General features: G+C 45.6%; 1 protein-coding gene across 3 annotated transcripts in view; it reads right to left on the bottom strand.

The window, feature by feature from the left end:
• RAB5A (RAB5A, member RAS oncogene family) overlaps nt 1-22,436 on the bottom strand; it is a 55,722-nt gene that overhangs the window by 6,762 nt on the left and 26,524 nt on the right. For all 3 annotated transcript variants that reach the window (XM_077268884.1, XM_077268887.1, XM_077268885.1), the window contains exons 2-5: nt 20,445-20,696; nt 12,412-12,563; nt 3,996-4,118; nt 1,284-1,377 (exon numbers count right to left, since the gene is read on the bottom strand). In XM_077268884.1, the coding sequence (XP_077124999.1) occupies nt 1,284-1,377; nt 3,996-4,118; nt 12,412-12,563; nt 20,445-20,610 (535 nt within the window). In that variant the 5' untranslated portion in view covers nt 20,611-20,696. The remainder of the gene's footprint in view (nt 1-1,283; nt 1,378-3,995; nt 4,119-12,411; nt 12,564-20,444; nt 20,697-22,436) is intronic.

Genomic DNA, 22,436 nt, shown 5'->3' with positions numbered 1-22,436 from the left:
CCGTGACGTCGTGGTCACATGACCGTGACGTCGCGGTCACATGACCGTGACGTCGCGGTCACATGACTGTGACGTCACGAAGGTCCTTCTCGCACAGCATCTTTGGAACCGGACCGCCGCGTGCAGTGCCGAGGAGATCAGGACGTCAGAGGGTTAGTATAAACCATTTTTTAAATTACTTTTAACATTACTATTGATGCTGCATATTGCTGCATATGCAGCATCAATAGTATAGGAGTAAACCCGCAGTGGAATCCGCAAAACAAACCGCGATAAATCTGCAGGGATAACCGCAGCGGTTTTGCCCTGCAGATTTATCAAATCCGCTGCGGGAGAACCCGCAGATGACCCGACCTACGTGTGCACATAGCCTTAGTGTTCAGTTTTTTTTTTTGGAGCTGTGTATATCTGTAGTACTCCAGGAGCTTCCATCCATTGGGTGGTGCCCCGCTCCAGGGTTCAATAGTTTAATCACCTGTCTGCTCTGTCACATAGCTAATCAAGGGGGCCAACTTATAAACTGAAATAAGCAGTCGTCCAGCCCCCTTTACACGCTGTTGCCGTTACATTCTGAAACAGAAAACACTGTCCTATTTCTAGCAAAGGAGCCCCCCCAAAAAGAGCAGCGAACTTCAGATCTGGGCCACTACAACTATAATAAAGTTGTATAACATACTACACCAAGCTTTGGGTTTCTGCACACTGTCTTTTTCAATCAGATTCTGCCCAAAGAACTGCTGGCAAAGCCGCTTAAGGAAAACAACAGCTGGCTTTTCCCTCAAGTGGCTTCACCTGGGAAAACTTGGCAGGTGAGCCAGAATCCAAATTTGGGGGGGAACATGAGGGTGCATCTTATAATCCGATGTGAGCTTATCGGGGGAATGGCGGCAGTGGAGCGGGGTCACAGGAGGAAGAGTCGCTGCTTCAGGAAGCCCTGAGGTCTCAATCTGACCATGAACAACCTCCAGCGGCCATTTTCCCAAAGCCCTCCGAAGAGATATCATTGGGAAATTTGACTCTGCTACCGGTTCAGACACCTTCGGAGATCTCAGGCACCGCAGCATCCCCCCGATCCTTCTGCCGCCAGCCTCCTGAAGCAGCGACCCTGCCTCCTGTGATCCCGCTCCACCAGGTAAGCTACTATTAAAAAGGGAATATAAGATGTATATTTCCCAATACTGACAGAAATCTTTTGCAAAGTATTTGGTATTAATGAAGCAAACCTATAAGACACTATTCAATACTCCGTGTATAGGGGCACGTCATTCATTCTTTAAGCTTACCTATTGCCATGAATATTTCATTCACATTTGCTGATGTTTTGGCAGATGTCTCCATAAACAATAAACTGTTGTCATCTGCATAAGCCTGAGCCTCCTGTAAAAGATCCATACACAGAGTTCATATGAGTACCTACGTGTGAAACGGTGCAGTCTAAAAAGAGAATGCATTGCATGACACCCAAAAAATGAACTTGGCAAAAAAACAAAACAAAAAAACCCACCCCACTAGTAGCATGTCATTTTGTTGTGAGTGACTGGGGCTCTGATACTGAGAGCCAAAGATCAAACCACCACCTTGGGAGTTTTTACATCCCTCCTCTAAGAGTCTTATATCGGCTACAGAGAATACATAGCCCATATACAAGTCTTTGAGGAGAGATAGGAAGCCATAACTGAATACCTCTGCTCTTGTAGGGTTCTCAATACATTGACATAGCGCATCACAGTTATAGTAAGTCATGATGGGTGATGTCCATGTAATGTCACCACCGCAACCAAAACACCATGACTGAGGCAGCGGTGAGGAGGCTGCACTAGACCCAGGGGAGTGCGGATACTGGCTGGGTTTGTTATTTTACCAGGTTTGCTCAGCTTTTTCCCAGACTCCTAGGCGGACTTCCTTGCTTTAAACATACTTATTAGTGATGAGCGAATGTGCTCGGATGAGGTGTTATCCGGGCATGCTCGTGTGCTAACCGAGAGTCTTAGGCGTGCTTGAATGATATGTCTCATGCCGGTTTCACGGCGGCAACACATGCAGGGATTGCCTGGTTTTTTTTCAAGGCAATCCATACATGTGTTGGGGCTGTCGAACAGCCATGAGACATGCAGGCGTGGGGACTCCAACATATTATTCGAGCACACCGAAGACACTCAGTTAGCAAATGAGCATAACACCTTATCCGAGCACATTCACTCATCACTAATACATATAGGGCAACGGGTCGTCTAGAAATTGGTCCTAGTGAACGTGTACTTGTATAAGTGAACTAGACAGTTGCCAGATATGATGCAAGTGATAACAATCCACAAAATGCTGCAGAAAATGTTGGCGTTATATGAATTACAATAATTAATTTTAATTTGAAGAAAACCACATTTATTTAAAATTGAACAATCATAAAATATTAAAATAATAATAACATTAATAATATAATGACAATAGTGAGACTATGTTCCCACGTTGGAAGCGAAACCTGCTCTATTGGCAGTAAAGAAACTGCTTACAAAAAGCAGATTTTGTTGCTTTTTGGTAAGGATTATGTGTGTCATTTGCCTATAGTACATACATATGTTTAATAAAGCTAATTGTATTCATCAAAAAAGCTGCAAATGTGCATTGTTGCATTTTTTTTGCAGCAGCTTTCCAATTCAGTCAGGGAAAAATAATAATAAAAAAAAAAAAAAATCCTGTGCATCAGTTTTCTGAAATCTCATAGCTTCTGCTGCTACTTTAAAAATCAGCTTTCAATTAGCATTAAAAAAAAAAAAATGCTTAAAAAAAAAAAATGCTTAAAAAAAAAAAACGCAATGTGTGAACACAACCTAATATGGTCGTTCTGGTGATAGGCAATTCTCCTCAGTACTGTACAGACAACATTTCATTCCAGGCTCTGATATACCGTATTTTTCAGATTATAAGATGATCCGGATTATAAAACACACCCTAAATTTTGAGGAGAAAAATAGGAAGAAAATATAGTTTTTTAATAAAATGGTGGTGCTTCTTATAATCCACGTGTCTTATTGCTTACCAGGGGTGGTGGCTGGGGTGAAGCGGCGTCCCAGGGTGAGACAGGAGTGGGGTGATGCTGCAGGCCGGGATGAGGGGGTGTTCGATGTGCAGCACGCCGCTGCGGGGTGTCCGTCGCTGCTGCGGAAGTGTCCGTCGTTGCTGCGGAGGTGTCCGTCGTTGCTGCGGAGGTGTCAGTCGTTGCTGCGGAGGTGTCCGTCGTTGCTGCGGAGGTGTCCGTCGTTGCTGCGGAGGTGTCAGTCGTTGCTGCGGAGGTGTCCGTCGTTGCTGCGGAGGTGTCCGTCGTTGCTGCGGAGGTGTCTGGCGCTGCTACAGGTAACCGGCACAGGAAACCATGGAACTGCAGGGGCTCTGGCCTTTCACAAAAGGTCGGCAGAGCCCCCCGCAGCAGCACCGGAGACACCCGCAGCAACGCCGTGCACCACCCACAGCAGCGCCGGACATCCCCCTCATCGCAGCCTGTGGCCTGCAGTAACGGTACCGGTAAGGTATACCCGCATCATAAGACGCACCCCCATTTCCCCAAAAAAATTTTGGGGAAAAAGTGAGTCATATAATCTGAAAAATATGGTGTATATATAATATAAATATATATATATATATATATATATATATATATATATATATATATATATATATATATATATATATATATATATATATATATAATATATATATATATATATATATACTTGCTTCTCCACCGTTTGACTCTTTTCCTTACAGACCATACAGAGTAATCAAAGCCTGGAATGAAATATCGTCTGTACAGTATAGAGAAGAATCACAATGACCATCTGTAACCATAGTCATCTCTGCCGTACGAGACACGGACGCTGCAATCACATTTTATGATGACAGACATCTCATTGACAATCTGATTACTGCCAGTCTTTACACAGAGGCACACAGATAGATTGTCAACACAAATACATAAAAAAGGAAAAATGTCCACGTACCTGGAAGTCCACGGCTCGCTTAGAAGCCAGATCGGCTTTGTTACCAGACAGGGCTATGACAATATTGGGGCTTGCTTGTCTCTGAAGCTCTTTTACCCAGTTCTTTGCTCTTGCAAATGATTCCTGCATTAGAATACAGACGATACATTACATCTGGGCGGGATACTTGCTCAGCACTTTAGTACGGTCATAATTATGGAACATAGACATTCTTCCCACTAGCTCAACTGATGTTCTACAGGCTGAGGAAATCGTGGCAAACCACCAATATCATCTGTCAAATGTATGGATGAAGCCAGGACCACTGCCGTTCAGTTCACTGCTCATACATTGCTCCCGACCTGATGGGCACCTGTGAAGCCAGCAGGAGGACCCACAAAGGTGACTCCTCAGAGGCGCAGCTCCACCCAGGCTCATTAGAATAAAGGGGGCACAGTTTTCAAAGAAGTTTCTCTCTGGTCTGCTTAGACAGAATATAGGACATCAGCGGAAACCTGTTACTGGCCAGGATTACAAGTGGGTGATGGCTCGGGGGGCTAAAGGCCCCGTCTCACATAGCGAGATCGCTAGCGAGATCGCTGCTGAGTCACAAGTTTTGTGACGCAACAGCGACCTCCATAGCGATCTCGCTATGTGTGACACGTACCAGCGATCAGGCCCCTGCTGCGAGATCGCTGGTCATGTCGGAATGGCCTGGACCTTTTTTTGGTCGTTGAGGCCCCGCTGACATTGCTGAATCGGTGTGTGTGACACCGATCCAGCGATGTCTTCACTGGTAACCAGGGTAAACATCGGGTTACTAAGCGCAGGGCCGCGCTTAGTAACCCGATGTTTACCCTGGTTACCAGCGTAAATGTAAAAAAAAAAAAAACACTACATACTCGCCTTCTGATGTCCGTCAGGTCCCTTGCCGTCTGCTTCCTGCTCTCACTGACTGCCGGCCGTACAGTGAGAAGTGAGAGCACAGCAGTGACGTCACCGCTGCGCTCTGCTCTCAGTGTACGGCCGGATCTCAGTCAGAGCAGGAAGCAGATGGCAAGGGACCTGGACACCGAAAGGCGAGTATGTAGTGTTTGTTTTTTTTGGTAACCAGGGTAAACATCGGGTTACTAAGCGCGGCCCTGCGCTTAGTAACCCGATGTTTACCCTGGTTACCCGGGTGCTGCAGGGGGACTTCGGCATCGTTGAAGACAGTTTCAACAATGCCGAAGTCGTTCCCCTGATCGTTGGTCGCTGGAGAGAGCTGTCTGTGTGACAGCTCCCCAGCGACCACACAGCGACTTACCAACGATCACGGCCAGGTCGTATCGCTGGTCGTGATCGTTGGTAAATCGCTTAGTGAGACGGGGCCTTAAACCTTCTTGATACCTTTAAATTATGTTCTTTTTCTTCACAGCGACTATAGAGACACAAAGCTCTCCCAGCATGTACATAAGTATGACTCAAAAGCTGATTTTCCTAATTGCAGCTGTAGCTAAGCACTGTGTACAAAGCAACTGAAATGTCACTTTCTCTGCACAGTCACTTTGGTTCTTATAAGAAGAGTAATTTACAGCTTAAAAAACTGTTTCAGTGATTTTTGTTATTTCTGGACAAAAAAAAGTTACTGGCCACTTGCAGACCTAATCCTTATGACAATGCCTGCATGACTCCCAAGTGTTCCTTAATATGCTTTTGCTCCTTGTTACTTTTCTCGATCCAAAGAAACTAACGAGCTGGAACAGCCGACTCATTGTGTCGGAATAGGGCCAAGAACCAGTCCGAAACTGGCTCTGTGCCCAGGCATGTACCGTATTTTTCGGACTATAAGACACAACAGTCCATAATTTTTACGTGAAAAGTAGGGGGGAAAAAAAGATTTTTGTGAGATGGGGGTTCGTCTAATAGTCCGAAATTAAGGCATCTTACCTGAGGGCCGGCGGCGGTGGAGTGGGGTCACAAGAGGCAAGGTCCCTTCCTTTGGAAGCCAGTGGCAGCAGACGTGAGGTAATGCTGAGGGCTCTGGATGTGAGGAGGGGATATCCCAGCGGTGCGATGCTGCGGGCCTGGGGTCAGCGGTGGGGCAGAGCAGAGTGTGTTGTGTGGAGCAGGGTCCATTGCTCAGGAAGCTGGCAGCAGCAGAAATGTGGCGATGCTGCATTCCCGGTGGCCAGTCCTCCGAAGCTGTGGGCTGCCGGAGGCGGCGCATGCCCAGATTGGGATCTCGGCCCGGCCTCCGGTGGCCATTTCCTTGACCCTCACAACCTCAGGAAAATGGCTGTTGGAGGTGGCGTATGCAAGATTTGAGAGCTCGGCCGGGCTGAGATCCCAATCTCTGCAAGTGGCCCACATCTTCAAGAAAATGGCCGCAGGAAACCAATGATGCACTCTGCTAAAAGTCGACACTGGGCCTGCAGCATCGCCACATTTCTGCCCCTGCCAGCTTTCAGAGGAAGGGACCCCCACTGCCGCAACCCCTCCCCCCTGATAAGCCTGCATTTGGACTATACTACGCACACCCCATTTTTCTCAGAAATCTGCAGGGGTGGGGGAGGGGGAGTGTCTTATAGTCCGAAAAATACGGTAACTGTTACTACACACATCTGACATTGATAATAAAAATATTACTGCAAAGACTATTTTTATATTAAAGGGAAATCCCAAAACCCAGGAATAGAGAAGGTGTAGTGTATGGTACTAACTAAAGAACAGACTCTACAGACTACACAACCCATGACTGTCAAGAGGTCAATTGAAATTGCTTTTAAAATTCACTATTCAGAAAAAAAAGCTATCTGTCAGCAGGATTTTGCTGTATAATCTGAGAGCCTCATAACATAGGGCAAGAAAGCCTGATCCCAGGGATGTGTCACTTACTGGGCAGCTTGGTTTTCATACAATCCTTGTGTGTCTGATGTAGAGGCGCTAAGACTTTTCGACTGTATATCATGCCACCCACACCCCTGATTGACAACTACCCGTGTACACTGAACTGTCAGCAAGCTGCAAATCAGTGGTGGGGCAGGGTTACAGGGATTAGCTTGACTGGTCTGCACATGAGATGTAGTCCCCTGTTGTGATTTTGCTTTTTGCTCCCTCTAGTGGTCATTAGTGATTTGACTCTGGAGCGTCTGTCTTTTCCTATATCCTCACCTGGGCCGTTAGTTCAGGGGCGTTGCTATATAAGCTCCCTGGACCTTCAGTTCAATGCCTGGCATCGTTGAAATCAGAGCTATCTGTTGTGCTCTTGTCCTCTGATCCTGGTTCCTGTTTTTCAAGCTAAGTCTGCTTCTTTGCTTTTTGCTTTTGTTTTGTTTGGTATTTTTGTCCAGCTTGTTCCTATCTGTATCCTGACCTTTGCTGGAAGCTCTAGGGGGCTGGTGTTCTCCCCCCGGACCGTTAGACGGTTCGGGGGTTCTTGAATCTCCAGCGTGGATTTTTATAGGGTTTTTGTTGACCAGATAAGTTATCTTGCTATATTCTGCTATTAGTAAGCTGGCCTCTCTTTGCTGAACCTGGTTCATTTCTGTGTTTGTCATTTCTTCTTACCTCACCGTTATTATTTGTGGGGGGCTTGTATCTTGCTTTGGGGTCCCTTTCTCTGGAGGCAAGAGAGGTCTTTGTTTTCTTCTCCTAGGGGTAGTTAGATTCTCCGGCTGGCGCGAGTCATCTAGCGATCACCGTAGGCATGATCCCCGGCTACTTCTAGTGTTGGCGTTAGGAGTAGCTATTTGGTCAACCCGGTTACCACAGCCCTATGAGCTGGATTTTTGTATCTTGCAGACTTACACGTTCCTCTGAGACCCTGTCCACTGGGGTCATAACAGTATGCCAGGCCAGTATTAAATGTTTAATGCATTGCAGAAGTGGGATTATAAGAAAGAAAATTTTGAGGGTTTTTTTTCCCTCTCTCATTTTTTTTTTCTTTTCCCCTTTACCTCAGAGTGGCTTAAGCTTGCTGCAGACATGAATGTCCAGACCTTGATTACAAGTGTGGACCAGCTTGCCGCTCGTGTGCAGGGTATACAAGATTATGTTACCAGAAATCCTAGGTCTGAACCCAAGATTCCGATTCCTGAATTGTTTTCAGGAGACCGATTTAAGTTTAGGAATTTCAGGAATAATTGTAAATTATTTTTGTCCCTGAAACCTTGTTCGTCTGGAGACTCTGCTCAACAAGTAAAAATTGTTATTTCATTCTTACGGGGTGACCCTCAGGATTGGGCTTTTTCGTTGGCGCCAGGAGATCCGGCATTGGCTGATATTGATGCGTTTTTTCTGGCGCTCGGTTTACTTTATGAGGAACCCAATCTTGAGATTCAGGCAGAGAAAGCCTTGCTGGCTATGTCTCAGGGCCAGGACGAGGCTGAGGTGTATTGCCAAAAATTTCGGAAATGGTCCGTGCTGACACATTGGAACGAGTGTGCACTGGCCGCTAATTTTAGAAATGGCCTTTCTGAGGCCATTAAGAATGTTATGGTGGGTGTTCCCATTCCCACAGGTCTGAATGATACCATGTCCCTGGCTATTCAAATTGACCGGCGGTTGCGGGAGCGCAAAACCGCAAATTCCCTCATGTTGTTGTCTGAACAGACACCTGATGTGATGCAATGTGATAGAAAAACCGCAAATTCCCTCATGGTGTTGTCTGAACGGACACCTGATTTGATGCAATGTGATAGAATCCTGACTAGAAATGAGAGGAAAATTCATAGACGCCGGAATGGCTTGTGCTACTACTGTGGTGATTCTACACATGTTATCTCAGCATGCTCTAAACGTATATCTAAGGTTGTTAGTCCTGTCACCGTTGGTAATTTGCATCCTAAGTTTATTCTGTCTGTAACTTTGATTTGCTCACTGTCATCTTATCCTGTCATGGCGTTTGTAGATTCAGGTGCTGCCCTGAGTCTTATGGATCTCTCATTTGCTAAGCGCTGTGGTTTTATTCTTGAACCATTAGAAAATCCTATCCCTCTTAGGGGTATTGATGCTACGCCATTGGCAGAAAATAAGCCGCAGTATTGGACACAGGTTACCATGTGCATGACTCCTGAACACCGCGAGGTGATACGTTTTCTCGTTCTACATAAAATGCATGATTTGGTTGTTTTGGGGCTGCCATGGTTACAGACCCATAATCCAGTCCTTGACCAAGAAGGGCTCCGATGTGGTTAATTGGGCTCCTGCTGCCGTGGAGGCTTTCCAGGAGTTGAAACGTCGGTTTACTTCGGCGCCTGTTTTGTGCCAGCCTGATGTCTCGCTTCCCTTTCAAGTTGAGGTGGATGCTTCAGAGATTGGAGCAGGGGCCGTTTTGTCGCAGAGAGGCCCTGGTTGCTCTGTTATGAGACCTTGCGCCTTTTTCTCTAGGAAGTTTTCGCCTGCGGAGCGAAATTATGATGTGGGCAATTGGGAGTTGTTGGCCATGAAATGGGCATTTGAGGAGTGGCGTCATTGGCTCGAGGGTGCTAAGCATCGTGTGGTGGTCTTGACTGATCACAAAAATCTGATGTATCTCGAGTCTGCTAAACGCCTGAATCCTAGACAGGCCCGCTGGTCATTGTTTTTCTCCCGATTTGACTTTGTTGTCTCGTATTTACCAGGTTCAAAGAATGTGAAGGCCGATGCTCTTTCCAGGAGCTTTGTGCCTGATGCTCCTGGAGTCGCTGAACCTGTTGGTATTCTTAAGGATGGTATTATCTTGTCAGCTATTTCTCCTGATCTGCGACGTGTGTTGCAGAGATTTCAGGCTGATAGGCCCGATTCTTGTCCACCTGACAGACTGTTTGTGCCTGATAAGTGGACCAGCAGAGTCATTTCCGAGGTTCATTCCTCGGTGTTGGCAGGTCACCCAGGAATTTTTGGCACCAGAGATCTGGTGGCCAGATCCTTTTGGTGGCCTTCCTTGTCTAGGGATGTGCGGTCATTTGTACAGTCCTGTGGGACTTGTGCTCGAGCTAAGCCTTGCTGTTCTCGTGCCAGCGGGTTGCTCTTGCCCTTGCCTGTCCCTAAGAGACCTTGGACACATATCTCCATGGATTTCATTTCTGATCTTCCGGTGTCTCAGGGCATGTCTGTTATCTGGGTGATATGTGATCGCTTCTCCAAGATGGTCCATTTGGTTCCTTTGCCTAAACTGCCTTCCTCTTCCGATCTGGTTCCTGTGTTTTTCCAGAACGTGGTTCGTTTGCACGGCATCCCTGAGAATATTGTGTCAGACAGAGGATCCCAGTTCGTTTCCAGATTCTGGCGATCCTTTTGTAGTAGGATGGGCATTGACTTGTCGTTTTCATCTGCTTTCCATCCTCAGACTAATGGACAGACGGAGCGAACTAATCAGACTTTGGAGGCTTATTTGAGGTGTTTTGTCTCTGCTGATCAGGACGATTGGGTGACCTTCTTGCCGTTAGCTGAGTTTGCCCTTAATAATCGGGCTAGTTCCGCCACCTTGGTTTCGCCGTTTTTCTGCAACTCTGGTTTCCACCCTCGTTTTTCTTCGGGTCATGTGGAACCTTCTGACTGCCCTGGGGTGGATTCTGTGGTGGATAGGTTGCAGCGGATCTGGAATCTTGTGGTGGACAACTTGAAGTTGTCACAGGAGAGGGCTCAGCGCTTTGCCAACCGCCGCCGCGGTGTGGGTCCCCGACTACGTGTTGGGGATTTGGTGTGGCTTTCTTCCCGCTTTGTTCCTATGAAGGTTTCCTCTCCCAAATTTAAACCTCGTTTTATTGGTCCTTACAAGATATTGGAAATTCTTAATCCTGTATCCTTTCGCCTGGATCTACCTGTGTCGTTTGCTATCCACAACGTGTTTCATAGGTCCTTGTTGCGGCGGTACGTTGTGCCTGTGGTTCCTTCTGCTGAGCCTCCTGCTCCGGTGTTGGTTGAGGGCGAGTTGGAGTACGTGGTGGAGAAGATCTTGGATTCTCGTCTCTCCAGGCGGAGGCTTCAGTACCTGGTCAAGTGGAAGGGCTATGGTCAGGAAGATAATTCCTGGGTGGTCGCCTCTGATGTTCATGCGGCCGATTTAGTTCGTGCCTTTCACGCCGCTCATCCTGATCGCCCTGGTGGTCGTGGTGAGGGTTCGGTGACCCCTCACTAAGGGGGGGGTACTGTTGTGATTTTGCTTTTTGCTCCCTCTAGTGGTCATTAGTGATTTGACTCTGGAGCGTCTGTCTTTTCCTATATCCTCACCTGGGCCGTTAGTTCAGGGGCGTTGCTATATAAGCTCCCTGGACCTTCAGTTCAATGCCTGGCATCGTTGAAATTAGAGCTATCTGTTGTGCTCTTGTCCTCTGATCCTGGTTCCTGTTTTTCAAGCTAAGTCTGCTTCTTTGCTTTTGTTTTGTTTGGTATTTTTGTCCAGCTTGTTCCTATCTGTATCCTGACCTTTGCTGGAAGCTCTAGGGGGCTGGTGTTCTCCCCCCGGACCGTTAGACGGTTCGGGGGTTCTTGAATCTCCAGCGTGGATTTTTATAGGGTTTTTGTTGACCAGATAAGTTATCTTGCTATATTCTGCTATTAGTAAGCTGGCCTCTCTTTGCTGAACCTGGTTCATTTCTGTGTTTGTCATTTCTTCTTACCTCACCGTTATTATTTGTGGGGGGCTTGTATCTTGCTTTGGGGTCCCTTTCTCTGGAGGCAAGAGAGGTCTTTGTTTTCTTCTCCTAGGGGTAGTTAGATTCTCCGGCTGGCGCGAGTCATCTAGCGATCACCGTAGGCATGATCCCCGGCTACTTCTAGTGTTGGCGTTAGGAGTAGCTATTTGGTCAACCCAGTTACCACAGCCCTATGAGCTGGATTTTTGTATCTTGCAGACTTACACGTTCCTCTGAGACCCTGTCCACTGGGGTCATAACAGTCCCCTACATTGTGTAGACTGTATTGACACTACACCACACTGCCTAGCAAGTGACATATCCCTTTAATCAACTTCTTGTGCCCTAGATTATGCTGGTTTCAGATTAAATATCAAACTGCTGACAATCTCCCTTTAAAATGACTGTCAGCACAGAATGACTGTGTAAACCTAGTACAGTGCATAATGGCGTGGCCAAATCGTTTAAATGCACCTTCCCACTTGCTTGTTTCCACTCCGTCTCCTTTTTTCTCTGGCTCTATGAAGTGAGATCTGTCAATCAAATGAGGGGAGTGTGGAGATGGAGGGACAACAAGCAGATGGGAAGGTGTATTTAAATGAATGGCCCCGCCATGGAGCATCGGGCGCTGGGGCTTTGTTTGAACAGTCATTCTGTGCTGACAAAATCCTTTAAAGTAATACATAACACAAGTCCCAGTATCATCGGCAATAAAAGCAGTGACAGAATACAAAGAAACAAGCCACGGATGTCAGCTCCGGGTCAGATTACGTATGAGGGGAAATAAATAAATGGATTTTATAACATTGACACAAATCCACAAAATAAACTCCTGGTACCTCATTTGTGATGTCGTATACAACTATGGCAGCCTGGGCTCCTCTGTAGTACATTGGTGCAAGGCTGTGGTATCGCTCCTGGCCAGCCGTATCCCAAATTTCAAATTTTACCGTTGTGTCATCAAGGCATACAGTCTGGGTAAGAAATGCAGCTGTGAAAAAAAAAATAAATGATAATACGAATATATTTAGTTGGTGAATATCAGGTGTTCAGTAAATAATATATACAACAGTGAATATACTATAGTGTATATACTGTGAAGCTACTGTACATGCAGTGTAGTGGCTAATCAGGTTACAAGCAGCTGATCCGGGCACAGTTTGCTCTTTGCTAACCTTTACACCTTCCATATACTCCAAAAAATACATAGAAAAAGGGTGTTTTCATGGGACAATTTGTTTTTAAAGATAGTTTGACTGATCAAACCAAGCTCAGGTGCTCTGTACACCCTCATCGTGGCAAAACAGTTGGGTGCACCCTTCCACCTACTTGCTTATCTCTGGCCTTTGATGTCTCCTATAAAGTCAAAGTTGTCAATCACAGAAGAAGGGGTTGAGATAGATGGAAAACAAGTAGGTGGCAAGTTGCACTGAACTTTTTTTTTTTTTTTTTCAAACCGCAACAAGGGTGAACGGAGCATCTGTGCTTGTTTTGAACAGACATTTTGTGCTCACTAACATTGGTGTGAATCTGTTCGCATGACGCAGTCCAGCAGCCACGTCGGTGATTTGTGGCTGTTGGATAAGAGCCCTGAGGACTTATTACTGACTGCATCCTCCAGCTCCTCTTCGGACCGGTCAGCCTTGTGTAATATCACACTTGCTTCACAAGTGAGGTCGCGTCACACCAGCTAATCAACAGAAGAACCTTGGATGCAGTCAGGTAAGAGGCAACCCTCAGGGCCTCCAGTCAGTAGCCAAAGATTACTGAACAGTCCGGGCCTTGAGAATTGATGCGCACCAATTCTATATGGGGAATAACAAAAAATACAGTCAAAAAGCCCAAAGTAGTGTGTCCAAGTAACTGAGTGTGACTTAGCCCTAATAAGGTAGGGGCCAATGTTAGCAACTACCTGTGTTCACAGAGCACTTTATCAGGATCACAGAGGGGCAGAGTATTGATTTTTGTTCATACAGGTTCTTTTAGCTTCATCACATTCATTCATAGTCTTAGAAAGGTCTCCTTCAGGTTGGGATTTATATGCACACTGGATTGGACTTTTTACTTATAAGATCAGCTTCAGGATAATAAAATCAGAAATAAAATGATGCAGTAAATAACGCATTAATTGCATTGGGAACAGAAGAGTCCTAAAATTTTGGATTAACCCCTTCATGACCCAGCCTATTTTGACCTTAATGACCTGGCCGTTTTTTGCAATTCTGACCAGTGTCCCTTTATGAGGTAATAACTCAGGAACGCTTCAACGGATCGTAGCGGTTCTGAGACTGTTTTTTCGTGACATATTGGGCTTCACGTTAGTGGTAAATTTAGGTCGATAATTTTTGCGTTTATTTGTGAAAAAATGGAAATTTGGCTAAAATTTAGAAAATGTCGCAATTTTCAAATTTAGAATTTTTATTCTGTTAAATGAGAGAGTTATGTGACACAAAATGGTTAATAAATAACATTACCCACATGTCTACTTTACATCAGCACAATTTTGGAAACAAAATTTGTTTTTGCTAGGAAGTTATAAGGGTTAAAATTTGACCAGCGATTTCTCATTTTTACAACAAAATTTACAAAACCATTTTTTTTAGGGACCACCTCATATTTGAAGTCAGTTTGAGGGGTCTATATGGCTGAAAATACCCAAAAGTGACACCATTCTAAAAAATGCACCCCTCAAGGTACTCAAAACCACATTCAAGAAGTTTATTAACCCTTCAGGTGCTTCACAGCAGCAGAAGCAACATGGAAAGAAAAAATAAACATTTAACTTTTTAGTCACAAAAATGATCTTTTAGCAACAATTTTTTTTATTTTCCCAAGGATAAAAGGAGAAACTGGACCCCAAAAGTTATTGTACAATTTGTCCTGAGTAGGCTGATACCCCATATGTGGGGGGGAACCACTGTTTGGGTGCACGACAAGGCTCGGAAGGGAAGGAGCGCCATTTAACTTTTTCAATGAAAAATTGGCTCCAATCTTTAGCGGACACCATGTCGCGTTTGGAGAGCCCCCGTGTGCCTAAACATTGTAGCTCCCCCACAAGTGACCCCCATTTTGGAAACTAGACCCCCCAAGGAACTTATCTAGATGCATAGTGAGCACTTTGAACCCCCAGGTGCTTCACAAATTGATCCATAAAAATGAAAAAGTATTTATTTATTTTTTTTCCACAAAAAATTTCTTTTAGCCTCAATTTGTTCATTTCCACATGGGCAACAGGATAAAATGGATCGTAAAATGTGTTGGGCAATTTCTCCTGAGTACACCGATACCTCACATGTGAGGGTAAACCACTGTTTGTGCATACGGCAGGGCTCGGAAGGGAAGAAGCGCCATTTGACTTTTGAATGAAAGATTAGCTACAATCGCTAGCGGACACCATGTCGCGTTTGGAGAGCCCCTGTGTGCCTAAACATTGGAGCTCCCACACATGTGACCCCATTTTAGAAACTAGACCTCCCGTGGAACTAATCTAGATGTGCGGTGACCACTTTAAACCCCCAAGTGCTTCACAGAAGTTTATAACGCAGAGCCGTTAAAATAAAAAAATCATTTTTCTTTCCTCAAAAATGATGTTTAAGCAAGCAATTTTTTATTTTCACAAGGGTAACAGGAGAAATTGGACCCCAATAGTTGTTGCCCTGTTTGTCCTGAGTATGCTGGTACCCCATATGTGGGGGTAAACCACTGTTTGGGTGCACGTCGGGGCACAGAAGGGAGGGAGCACCATTTGACTTTTTGAACGCAAGATTGGCTGGAATCAATGGTGGCGCCATGTTGCGTTTGGAGAACCCTGATGTGCCTAAACAGTGGAAACCCCTCAATTCTAAGTCCAACACTAACCCCAACACACCCGTAACCCTAATCCCAACTCTAGCCATAACCCTAATCACAACCCTAACCCCAACACACCCCTAACCACAACCCTAACCCCAACACACCCCTAACCCTAATCCCAACCCTAACCACAACCCTAACCCCAACACACCCCTAACCCTAACCACAAGCCTAATCTTAACCCTATTTCCAACCCTAGCCCTAATTCCAAGCCTAACTCTAATTCCAACCCTAAGGCTAAGTCAGGGCCGGCTCCAGGTTTTTGAGGGCCCCGGGCGAAAGAGTCTCAGTGCCCCCCCCCCCCCCCCCTTTACCACATACCACGATTCATGATGCCCAGATACAGCAGAGAAATATAGCTATAGTACGAAAATTCTGCAGTGTATATATACAGGACACGAGGAGCGGTACTGTGCAGTGTATATATACAGGACACGAGGAGCGGTACTGTGCAGTGTATATATACAGGGGAGTGATGGTACTGTGCACGGTATATATACAGGGGCGTGATGGTACTGTGCAGTGTATATATTACAGGGGAGTGATGGTACTGTGCAGTGTATATATACAGGACAGGAGGAGTGGTACTGTGCAGTGTATATATACAGGACACGAGGAGCGGTACTGTGCAGTGTATATATATATACAGGACACGAGGAGCGGTACTGTGCAGTGTATATATATACAGGACCCGAGGAGCGGTACTGTGCAGTGTATATATACAGGGGAGTGATGGTACTGTGCACGGTATATATACAGGGGCGTGATGGTACTGTGCAGTCTATATATTACAGGGGAGTGATGGTACTGTGCAGTCTATATATACAGGACAGGAGGAGTGGTACTGTGCAGTGTATATATACAGGACACGAGGAGCGGTACTGTGCAGTGTAGTTATACAGGGGAGTGATGGTACTGTGCAGTGTATATATACAGGACAGGAGGAGCGGTAGTGTCCAGTGTATATATACAGGGCAGTGATGGTACTGTGCAGTGTATATATATTTCAACAGCTGCGCAGCCCAGGCCCCCAGCACCTGTCCTGTATATATATTATATATACTGTCATACAGGCTGTATAGATACAGTATATACATATACAGGACAGGTGCTGGGGGCCTGGGCGGCTGCTGAAGTATATAATATACAGTATATCAGCTGTGGCCGCCCCAGGTCACCCAGACTGTCAGAATACAGCGATACATCGCACTCACTCAGGGTGGTTAGGAGCTCCTCCAGAATCTGCGGCTGCCTGAATCTGATAAGTTCAGCAGTCAGTGAATGAGTGCAGCCAGCGAGGGGCGGGCGGGAGAGCCGGGCGGGAGAGCAGAGCAGGAGAACGTGCTCTCTCCGCCCACAAACAGTGTCACGCTGGCTGCCTTCTTAACCCCTATGTGCCTGGCATGCTTGTGCCAGCACAAATTGAACGGCCAGATGGATCTCTGACAGCGTGAGTGCCCCCCCCCCCCGTCTCGCCAGGGCCCCGGCACTTGCCCGGGTGCTGACGCCGGCCCTGAGCTATGTGCCCACGTTGCGGATTCGTGTGAGATTTCTCCGCACCATTTTTGAAAAATCCGCAGGTAAAAGGCACTGCGTTTTACCTGCGGATTTACCGCGGATTTCTAGTGTTTTTTGTGCGGATTTCACCTGCGGATTCCTATTGAGGAACAGGTGTAAAACGCTGCGGAATCAGCACAAAGAATTGACATGCTGCGGAAAATACAACGCACCGTTTCCGCGCGGTATTTTCCGCACCATGGGCACAGTGGATTTGGTTTTTCATAGGTTTACATGGTACTGTAAACCTGATGGAAAACTGCTACGAATCCGCAGCGGCCAATCCGTTGCGGATCCGCAGCCAAAGCCGCACCGTGTGCACATAGCTTAATTCTAAGGGTATGTGCACACGCTGCGGAAAACGCTGCGGATCCGCAGCGTTTCCGCAGCTGCGGGTCCGCAGCAGTTTCCCATGAGTTTACAGTTCAATGTAAACCTATGGGAAACAAAAAACGCTGTGCACATGCTGTGGAAAAAACTGCGCGGAAACGCAGTGGTTTACATTCCGCAGCATGTCACTTCTTTCTGCAAATTCCGCAGCGGTTTTACAGCTGCTCCTATAGAAAACCGCAGTTGTAAAACTGCAGTGAAATCCGCAGAAAAACCGCAGAAAAACTGTGGTAAATCCGCGATAAATCCGCAGCATTTTGCACTGTGGATTTATCAAATCCGCTGTGTAAAAATCTGCAGAGGACCAGAATACGTGTGCACATAGCCTTACCCTAACCCTAATTCTAACCCTAGCCCTAACCCTAGTTCTAACCCTAACCCTAGTTCTAACCCTAACCTTAGTGGAAAAATAAAAGTAAATATATTTTCTTTATTTTATTATTGCCCTACCTATGGGGGTGATAAAGGGGGAATTCATTTACTATTTTTTTTAATTTGATCACTGTGATAGGTTTTATCACAGTGATCAAAATGTACATGGAACGAACCTGCCGGCCGGCAGATTCAGCAAGCGCACTGCGCATGCGCCCGCCCCTTTGGAAGATGGCGGCGCCCATGGAACAGACGGACGGACACCGGGAGGCTTGGTATGTATGAGGGGGCGAGGATCGGAGCACAGGGGGGGTAGGATCGGAGCACGGGGGGAGCGGACAGGATAATGGGGGGAGCGGACCACAGAACGGAGGACTGGGGAGGAGATCGGTGGCAGTGGCGCAGATCAGGGTTTCCAGCCATGGCCGATCATATTGCAGCATCGGCCATGGCTGGATTCTTTTATTTCACCACTTTTCATAGGTGAAATATTACAAATCGCTCTGATTGGCTGTTGAAAGTGCAACAGCCAATCAGAGCGATCTTAGCCACGTGCGGGCAAAGCCACCCCCCCTGGGCTAAAGTACCACTCCCCCTGTCCCTGCAGATCGGATGAAATTGGAGTTAACCCTTTCACCCGATCTGCAGGGACGCGATCCCTCCATGCCGCCACATAGGCGTCACAGGTCGTATTGGCACCGACTTTCATGACGCCTACGTGGCGTCACAGGTCAGGAAGGGGTTGTCTATAACTAGGACAACCCCTTCTCAATCTGAAGGTTGGCTCCAGTTAAAATAAAAACAACTATACTCACCTCTAGTGTCGGTGCCGTTCCAGCGGTGTCAGCACTCATGTTTCTGGGCCTTACGCAAAGTTCTTATGTCATGAGAGCCCAGCGCCCAATCAGAGTTGGTGTCACTGTACTCACTTTGGGACGTACAAGTAATCAAGAGGAAATTAGCGGCCAGATCTTTAACCGCGGCAAACATTCAGATTGAGAAGGGATTTCCCTACTTGACAACCCCTTTAAAAAATGAAGTCTACACAACTTTTGTCAGACAAAAAACAAAAATGGATGGCAATTGGATTGTTTTTAAACAATGAAGTTTATAAGAACAGAACTTACAAATATTTCTGGAGCAAAAACAAGAGTGTTGGTAGGAAAAATGCTACATAAAGTACATGAGTTTTTCCCCCATTCAACTGAATAGGTGAAAAGCACGGCAAAAATGCAGAAAGAATGACATAAAAAGTTGCAACTGGCACCCATAGGATTGTGACGTATATACCTTCGCGTCTATGGATTGATTTGATATATGCAGAGTGAGCTTTTCCAGCACATAGAACAAACACAAATTATAAGGCAAAGTGTGAAAAGACCCTCATACAATAGAAGTAGCTGTACGAATCTGTCTGGGGTTTTGCTGCAAAGTATCAGTCTGAAGTCCCAGTTGTCTACGCAAGACTACAGTAAGTATGGGTAACGTATTGCTACCTCTGTTTTTCTAGAGAAAACCACTCGTTTTTGGGGAATGATTGAGGAGCTTTTCTTTTCTTGAAGTGGTTTTGATGAGTTTTGGAGGAGCTTTTTTTCCCCCAAAGTGTTCTTTACAACCTTAGACAGTATCTATTTTAGAGAGGTTTTTTTTCCAGGACACTTTTCAAGTGATTTGCACTTTTTTCCCCACCAGGCAGTTTTAAGAACATCTTCAAAATTAAAAGCTAAAAAAAAAAAAGCCAAACAAAAAAAAACCTTATGTGAAGAGATTTTTTTTGAGAGTTTTGAGGAAGATCCACTTATACCTCAAGAAACACCTAGTGCACACAGCATAATATACCCATACCCCTTAGCGCAGTGTTCCCCAACGCCAGACCTCAAGAGCCACCAACAGGTCATGTTTTCAGTAATTCCTTTGGTATTGCCCAAATGATAAATGCATCACCTGGACAGGCAAGAATTCCATCACCTGTGCAACATGCAGGAAATCCTGAAAACATGACCTGTTGGTGGCTTTAGAAGACTGGAGTTGGGGAACACTGCCCTAAGGGTAATGGTTGAACACTCATTTGGTGAACAGTAGTGATGAGCGAACGTGCTCGGAGTAGCATGCTTGTGCGCTAAACGAGTCTCTTTGGAATGCTCGAATAATATGTTTGAGTTCCTGCGCCTGTATGTCTTGAAGCTGTTCGACTGCCGCAAAACATTTAGGGACTGCCTAACGAACAGGTAACTCCTGCGAGACATGCGGCCACAGGGACTCGAACATATTTTTCGAGCAAGCCTAAGACACTCGGTTACGTGCTTATCCAAGCATGTTCACTCATCACTAGTCAACTGCTGTTTCCTAAACCTCCCATACACATACATGCTCTCTTTAGTGGAGTGTGTATGTGTTCTCTATGGAGAAAGGAGAGAAGGCCGCTGCCAGACACATCTGTTGGCGGCTTGACTCCAGGTAAATCAAAATGATCAGGAGTCTCAATTCAAAATTCCCAGTTTTTGTGTCCATGCTATCATATCATCATGAGGCCTCCACACTACATGGTTCACCGGTCCCACCGAAATCGGCAGGTATAGCCAACTTTTCTCAAATGTTTATGTGATATATTAGAAAGGTGTAAAAAAGTGATTAGAGGACAACAATGTAGTAAAGGTGGTGTGTATACATCTGACGTAAAAAATATTACACATTTTCTAACCTCCAATTGTGCTTTCCTGGAACTCGTGGAACTGTCCCTTTACGAAGCGTAGCACTAAGCTGGACTTTCCGACAGCAGATTCCCCCAGGAGGACGAGCTTGAACTGACAGATTTTATTTCCAGCATTTGGTCCATTGGGCCGGGTGGCTCCACCTCGGTTAGCCATGTTTGTATACGGACAGATCGGTCTACTGTATTTGTGAAGGGCAATCCGGGAAACAGAGCTCGGTGGTCACTTAACCTTCTGGAAATCTGCAATAAAGTAGAAAATGATAGATTGACTTTATATTTTGAGGCCTGTAATAATTTCTCGGTTTACAGGCAAGTCGTACAGAGTTACATTTTTACTGACAATGAATGAGCAATTAGTAGTGTTCTAGCTCAGTGTGGGAAGATCACACTTACTGTGACAGTAATACCATTCAATAGGGTAAAGTGAAACAATGCTGCCCCCACAGCACACGAATTACACAGACAATACTCATGTTGTGCATTCAGACTAATAATCCCATTAAAAGTATGCATGCTATTTTACAGCAATGGAAAGTCATAAGGGAATATGTTAACCAAGACATTCCTCACAGGGGAATGCAATTCTTTCATTAAAACATTTAGTCCAAGATTTAGAAGCACGGTAATTATCAGATTACACAAATCATGGGTTTCCTATAAAAAAAAAAAGAAAGGCTATGATTATGTATAATGCAGCATGCCTGCTCCCCTCTGCTGCCCACCGGCAATGTCCAATGCAGGTCATCACAGCCAGGGCAGATTGTTAGACATTCTGGATTATTCATCGGGTACAGAAGGATAAATTACATGTTCATTATACCTAAAAACTGAAATCAAGAAACGTCACTGGTGAAAATCAAGATTAGGCCACGCTCACATGTTCAGTATTTGGTCAGTGTTTTACCTCAGTATTTGCAAACCAGGAGTGGGTGATAAATACAGAAGTGGTGACATGTTCTATTACACTTTTGCTCTGATTGTTCCACTCTTGGTTTTGACTTACAAATACTGAGGTAAAAAAACTCATCAAATGCTCAATGTGTGAATGTGGCCTTATGATACAGCCCCATTTTGGGAAAAAGTGAGAAATACGGTAATCTAAATTTCTGGGATTATGAGATGCCAGATTAAATGAATGTATAGATTTACATGCAATGGATTAGCTAAAGCACTCAGTGATACATTTCCAGGATGACAAGCACCAGGTGTGACCCAGTGAGTGTTCATACAATGCAGTTTCTGAAAGCTGTCAGTTTTGGCTAATACTCATTTGCAAGAAAAACGGATGAGAGCAAGTCAATAAAAAAAATTGGATTGCACTCTGGCCAATGTTATTCAATGGGACACATCTCATCTGCAAATTTTTTTTCAGCTGATAGACTGAGAAAAAAAAAAAATTGGCAGCATGCTTGCAATTGTCCTCGTATCTCAGACGAAGCTGTCCAATGGAAGCCTATGGGTGCGAAAAAAAAATAATAATCGCACAGCACTCGGACTATGTGAGTGCTGTCCGATCTTTACGCACCGGTGTCCTTTAAAAAGCCGGCAATTCATGTGCTGCATGCCGTGAAATCACAGAGTGACATGTTAGAAGGCAATCTTGCCTTCCTTGGCCTCACAAAAACATGGCTAACACCCTCTGACACCGCCTCCCCTGCTGCGCTGTGTTACGGAGGCCTCCACTTCACCCACACCCATCAACCCGGCAACAAACATGGTGGAGGAGCGGGTCTTCTCCTTTCTTCTAACTGCACCTTTAACCCACTCCCACCTCTACCCTCCCTTATCCTCCCCTTTTTTGAAGTCCATTCTGTCCGCATCTACTCTCCCTCCAACCTCCAAGTTGCCATCATATATCGACCTCCAGGCCCAGCCACTGCCTTTATTGACCAGTTCTCCACCTGGCTTCTTCACTTTCTCTCTGCTGACATTCCCACCATCATCATGGATGACTTCAACATTTCCATTGATACTCTTCAG

Source organism: Ranitomeya variabilis, chromosome 6 (assembly GCF_051348905.1).
Source record: "Ranitomeya variabilis isolate aRanVar5 chromosome 6, aRanVar5.hap1, whole genome shotgun sequence".
NCBI lineage: Eukaryota > Metazoa > Chordata > Amphibia > Anura > Dendrobatidae > Ranitomeya > Ranitomeya variabilis.
This window is presented reverse-complemented; position numbering and strand designations above follow the sequence as displayed.